This window comes from Malania oleifera, chromosome 8 (genome assembly GCF_029873635.1).
Source record: "Malania oleifera isolate guangnan ecotype guangnan chromosome 8, ASM2987363v1, whole genome shotgun sequence".
Lineage (NCBI taxonomy): Eukaryota > Viridiplantae > Streptophyta > Magnoliopsida > Santalales > Ximeniaceae > Malania > Malania oleifera.
In genome coordinates this window covers 92,898,670-92,905,373 of record NC_080424.1, presented here as the reverse complement: position 1 = coordinate 92,905,373, position 6,704 = coordinate 92,898,670, and the positions used below count along the sequence as shown (strand labels likewise).

Here is a 6,704-nt window from a genome sequence, read left to right as displayed (position 1 = left end):
CGCTTTCTGGAAGTCAAAGCATTAAGGGAGGAAGTCTGATCGAGGAGCACCACGCGATCGCAAGTGCCTGGCAGAATGGACGGAATAGTCCTACTGCGACCTGCGGCCGTCCACGGCGTTCGTTAGGACAGGCCGTCAAATCTTGTGGCACCATGTGTTCAAAAATTTTGGATCAAACGAGGACCAAGGGGACACCTGAGTTTTTCAATTTTTAACAATTATTGAAAATTCGAGGAAATTGAGTTAAGAAATAAAATATTAATATTAATAATAAAAATGGAGTAAAAAAATATATATTTTATATCATAATGTTAAAATTTAGTTATAAGAAAATAGTATTCAATTTTTTTATCTGATTTAAATTTGAGTTGTTAAAAAATTTTACTCATATTAAATTCATGACACGTAGTTAATAACATTTATTAGAATTCAATACGATAGTTGCGCCGCATGTAATATTAGGAAAATTATAGATATTTAAATATATTAAAATAGTAGACTGAAAATAAAATGTTGAAATTCAATTTAATAAATATTTCAAAGTTGATTTAATTTGTATTATAAACGATTTACACGTGAATTATAATTCTAAAATCAAAGTTGTACTAATAATTATTTATACAAAATAAGAGTGAATATTTACCATCAATCTCTAAGCTAGTGTGACTAGAAATATAATAATAAAATATAAATGATAAAAACTATACTTTCCGTGAATTAAGAAAAGTCAATAAAAATACATTGATTTTGATTTGTATCTAATTAATGAGATCTTCATCGTTGTAGAATCACTACAATTTTAATATTCTATGAAGGAGAATAAATTTTATACTCTCACGTGGTCAATTAAAATATACTTTAAATACTTGTGCGTTTAGTCCAATTTATTCTCTTTTGTGTGATACTTTTTTATTACTTTCATGTGAATTAAGAAGTCTGCTACAATCCTACGGGCTACAATTAGCTATCAAGAAAATTATCAACAAAATTCTAACTCATTATAGCATTAAGGTCCTAAGTAAAACGGGCGCTTTTAGCTCATTGACTAATAGTGATAAATAATAAAACCTAAGTAGTGTATGTGAGAGAGAGAGAGAGAGAGGGGTAAGGAGGATCACATGTATTGTATAATAAAACTTAATGGGTTTCATTAAATTAAATTATCATGAAACTTAAAATAAAAAATAAGGTGCATATGTAAAACATTGAAAATAGTAGAAAAATTTTAATATCTAGTGGGTAAGTGCTATCATAAAGGGGAAAGAAAGAAAAAAGTGTGGAAAAATTTTCTTTAAAAAAGTACTTGCTTGATAAAGAAACCCCTAATATATGCAACTTGTTCATTGTTTCATAATTAAATTGATTTTATTGATATTATATGTCAAAATGAGTACATATTTTTTTACTTTAAGAAGGAAAAAAATAGAAAATAAATTAATAGATCAATTATGATATTGCTTAGTCAATCTTTTACTTGTAAAAATAAGTCCATTAAACAAAATTTTTCCCACAAAAAAATTGTAGTTTGGTGCTTTTAGATCTTGAACATTTCAATTTTTCTTAGTTTATAGAGTTGCCTTTTTTTGGAGATTTTTTTTTTTTGTGAGTTATTTAATTTTGTATTGCAGTAAAGAATTTTGTGCGTTAAGAAAGTGTGAATTCGGGTGATAACCTTTTTATTAAATGGGAACAAGAGATTAATGCGACTAAGTCCAGAAGGTTTAATAATACCAATAAAGAAATTGGCACCTCTCCCTTAATACCTCAATTATTGCATATAATTTATCTTTTATAAATTTCAGGCTAACTTGTAATTCATTTCTGTTACTAAAATCTTTAATTTCTTAAAAGAATATTTATTTTTACAATAAATTACAAATCAATCATGGTCATAAAACTCCTAACAACTTACCTCTTTATTTAAAAATTAAATAAAATAGACTCACAATTTTAAGTCAACTCCAGAGTTGGAGAGTTTCGTTTAATATATTTTGTTTTGATTTTAGTTGCGTTTATGTTCTTATCTTTTTTGTTAGTTTTGTTTAGTTTTATTGGCTCAAAATTTTAAGCAAACTCCAGAGTTTATTTTAAGTTTGATGGATTATGGTGGTGTACTCATTAATTAAGGATAAAGATTCAAGGACCCTTTTTTTTGACCAAGGCAAGATCACTGTGTATCCATTTGACTGATGAAGAGAGAGTTGCACGTTGATGATGGAGGTTCAAAATCAAAGGGCGCATTCTGCCTCCCAACAATTTTCACATGACATTTTGAATCCCAGCCTCAAAACATAGGCTACACCTTTAGACACACAGAAAGTTCACCCATGTGATTCCCAATTCCCAAATAACAATGTTGCCCCACAAAAACGTGATTTTACTTTATCTACTGTAATTGCTCAGACTCAAATTGCAAAACCATGGAATCTATTCTTCTGCAGTGGAAAAATGATTATAAAAATAAATTTATTTGTATTATCCATTTCAACTATTTCTGAAAAAAATAAAAATTAATTTTTTATTATATTTAATTATGTCAGAGATTTTAGAATTAAAAAGAGTTTTTGGATCAAATTATTCATTTTATGGGTATTTTTTAATCAGAATTAAAATAAAATAATTGTATAAATTTAAGTATGATTAAAATAAAAATATACAAAATTTTAAAAATAAAAAAAAATTAGTTACAAAATTTTTTACAATTGACAATAAGGTTGTTATTATGAAGTAAAATTTGAAAATATACCTATTAATTATAATAATTTTAAAGTTTATTTTATTATGTTTAAGTTATACTATTTTATAGTTTTAATTATATTCTATAATATTATTTGATTTAAATAAAAAAATAAAAAAAATTTAATTTAATTTAATTTCATAAATATTTTAAAAATAAATTACTAATTATCATTTCCATAATTTTCAACCATAATGCCAAACAGTCCTTCATTCTCATTTTCAACCCAAAAACAAAAGCAACTAAAAGCAAATGAAAAATGGCACACGTTTCACGAGTCATTTCAACCGTCAATGCGCTTCGGATAGTCTGGGACGAAAATTATTTAAAAGAAAACAAAGAGAAGAACAGAAGAGGAGAAATCTGTAGTGCTTTCGATAGAGGCGGAGGAGGGCCAGCCCCCACCCCCTGCGTTCCTGTCAATTGCGCTTTATCCACAGCACCCACCTATAAATACCATCAGCCTCCATTAGCCCTCCACACTCGCAACTCGCAACACATTCCCCACGCTCGCTCTCTCTCTCTCTCTCTCTAATTGTATTTATATACTCTCTCTCTCTCTCTAAACGCCTCTGCTGTGCAACAGTTGCTCCAAATGGCATCATCAGCTTATGTGTCCGTGCCGTCTTTGCACACAGGTCTCCCCTCTCGGAGAAGACTGACGCATGGTAAGTCCTCCACTCGTCGGCTCTCTGTGCGTCCGATCTCAGCGTCCGTGTCGGAGAGGGCATCCCCTCCAGTGCCGCCTCCGCCCGTGGCTGCGCCGCCCAAGCTGCCCATCCGGAAAATTCCCGGCGACTATGGTCTTCCTTTTATCGGTCCTTTCATAGACCGGATGGATTTTTTTTACAACCAGGGGAGAGACGAGTACTTCAAGTCCCGAGTTCAGAAGTACCACTCTACGGTGTTCAGAGCCAACATGCCGCCTGGTCATTTCATTGCCCCCAACCCGCGCGTCGTCGTCCTCCTCGACGGCAAGAGCTTTCCGGTTCTCTTCGACATGTCTAAGGTCGAGAAACGAGACATTTTCACTGGAACCTTCATGCCTTCCACGGAACTCACCGGCGGATACCGGGTTCTGTCCTACCTCGACCCGTCGGAGCCGAGACACGCCGAGCTCAAGCGCCTCATGTTCTTTCTTCTCCAGTCTCGCCGCGACAAGGTCCTACCGGAGTTCCACGACAGCTTCACGGAGCTGTTCGGGAACCTCGAAAAGGAGCTCGCCGCGAAAGGGAAAGCCAACTTCGGCGAAGCCAACGATCAGGCCTCGTTTCACTTCTTGGCGAAATCGCTGTACGGGAGGGACCCGGCTGAGACGAAACTGGGTCTCGACGGACCCAAGTTGATCGGGAAATGGTTTCTGTTCCAGCTTAGTCCTCTCATGACTCTCGGGCTTCCAAATTTTCTAGAGGATCTGCTCCTCCACACCTTCCCTCTCCCGCCGGCTCTCGTGAAATCCGATTATCAGAGACTCTATGACTTCTTCTACGAAGCATCCACGCCGGTTCTCGACAAAGCAGAGGAAATAGGGATCTCGCGGGACGAAGCCTGCCACAACCTCCTCTTCGCTACTTGCTTCAATTCCTTCGGCGGGATGAAGATCCTCTTCCCCAACATGCTGAAATGGATCGGCCGCGCCGGCGCCCGGCTCCACGCGCGGCTGGCTGAGGAGATCAGATCGGCCGTCAGATCCAACGGCGGGAAGGTGACGATGGCGGCGATGGAACAGATGCCGCTGATGAAATCCGCCGTGTACGAGGCCTTCCGGATCGAACCGCCGGTGCCGTTACAGTTCGGGAGGGCGAAGCGAGACCTGATGATCGAGAGCCACGACGCGGCGTTCGAGGTGAAGGAAGGTGAATTGATCTTCGGGTACCAGCCGTTCGCCACCAAGGATCCGCATATATTCGAGAGACCCGACGAGTTTGTGGCGGATCGGTTCGTCGGAGAGGGGGAGAAGATGCTAAGGCACGTGCTCTGGTCCTGCGGGCCCGAGACAGAGAACCCAACCGTGGCGAACAAGCAGTGCGCCGGCAAGGACTTCGTGAGTCTGGTCTCCCGGCTTCTGGTGGTGGAGTTGTTCCTGCGCTACGACTCCTTCGAGATCGAGGTGGGCACCTCCCCCTTGGGCGCTTCCGTCACCTTGACTTCTCTGAAGAGAGCGAGCTTCTAAGGGAGCGGCGGCGGCGGCGACCGCCGAAGGTTATTGCCCTGCTCGGACGATTAGTTGTATCGCATTACTCGGGTAGTTGGTTGGGTGGCGTTCTTTCCCACGAGTCACCGTACCCCAGACTAATTACTATAGATATGTACGTACAATTAGTGCCGTTGGGTCAATCTCTCATGTATTTATTTGATTAGTTAGAGTTAAATCTTTCTTGTATTTACTTACTCTTAAATGTTTGTTGTTAAGAGATTAAAGTTTGATACAATAATGTCATGATTTGAAAATTTATAATAGTATTTAATTTTTGAGTGAGATGGACGAGTCATCATTGCAATAAACAAAAAATAAATTAATTTTAATTGCTTATGATTAACAAATAAAACACGTGATCAATTTTTATTCATTTATTTATTTATTTTAGTGAAACAAACACAAAATCATGGGAAGGGATTTGTGCACGAAAGAGAAATGGGGATAGGCAGAGCATGAAGAGGGATTGAGGGGTGGGTGGGGAAGGTCGAGGACCCCACCGACAGGACACAGTGGCGTCGGTGGGGGGGCTCACCGTCGCAAAACCCAAGTCCACGACGCCGACGACGACGATCATGACGATGATGAGGATGGAGAGAGAGAGAGAGGAATGATCAGTTAAGATGATGCATGCAGAACGCATGGTGATGGATCATGGTATTGCTGCATACGGAGGAAGGGTCTGAGGTGAGGAATATTATTAATTAGGTTTTGAAATTGGAATTCGAGGCAAATGGTGGGCTTGGGATCTTGAATTGACCAATAATTCCCATTCTCAGTTTGGCCTTAGGCTTCACATTTTGCAGTTTTCAATCTTTGAAAATTTAGGCCTCCGCGGGTCCCTGAGGACATTACTAATCAACGTGTTTTGACTCAGCTGTTTTTTAAATTTAAAGAGATTAGAGGGCAGCTTTAATCTGTTATTATTATTTTTTGGGGCCAGAAATTGAGTAATGGAATCCAACAACGACAATTTTTGTTTTAAGTTTGGCCTTAGGACATGCAGTTGTGAACAATTATTTTGTTTCATTTTAAAATAGATTCTAAAATTATCAGCTTTTATTTTTTACTTTCTTTGGACAATTTTCCGGGTTTTGTTTTCTAAATTTTCTTATTATTTTTATAATTTTTTTAAAATAACAAAGTTAATTTTTTATATAAAAATTAGAAAAATATGCCAACTACAAGAGGAAAGGTATAGAGAAAAGGTTAAAACCTACGAGCATAGCAACAAATTAAATGAAGAAAAAAAAAACTTATATTAAGTTAGAAAGAAAAAAACATCTAGATTTAATAACGAAAAGAACCTTATTGGCAGTAGAGCCAACAACACAAGCAGTCGTAAGTAAGATATATAATTTACTAATCACAAGATGCCACGTTAGTGTTTTGACCCACATAAGTGAGGCTTACACTAACTCACACTTCTCACTATTACGAATTTAAGTGATAACGTGACATCTTGTGATTTGTGGGTTCCAATCCATTTCTTCTAAGTATTTCTTGAAAGACAAAATCATTTATATGTGCCAAATAGAAGAAGACCAAATCAACTTTTCTAAACTCGGTAATTTTAATGCCTAAAGAAGGTACTAATCATTTTAGCTTTTAACTTATCATGGCAAGTAAAAAGACAATAAAAAAGTCAAAGAAATTTTCAACCTTCATATACACTTCCTTTTTGAGATTACAATCAAAGAAAATGTACTTGTCATATTAAAGAGCTTCCATGTAAACACAATAAAGATAAGGGTGTACCGTTTCAATTCC

At 37.0% G+C, this 6,704-nt stretch overlaps 1 protein-coding gene across 1 annotated transcript; it reads left to right on the top strand.

Annotated features, from left to right (window-relative positions):
- The first annotated feature begins 2,924 nt into the window (after nucleotides 1-2,924).
- LOC131162908 (allene oxide synthase 1, chloroplastic) lies at nucleotides 2,925-5,216 on the top strand. The gene has a single exon (XM_058119522.1). It carries the CDS (start codon nucleotides 3,333-3,335, stop codon nucleotides 4,908-4,910), a length of 1,578 nt encoding a protein of 525 aa, XP_057975505.1. The 5' UTR covers nucleotides 2,925-3,332; the 3' UTR covers nucleotides 4,911-5,216.
- The last annotated feature ends 1,488 nt before the right edge of the window (nucleotides 5,217-6,704 follow it).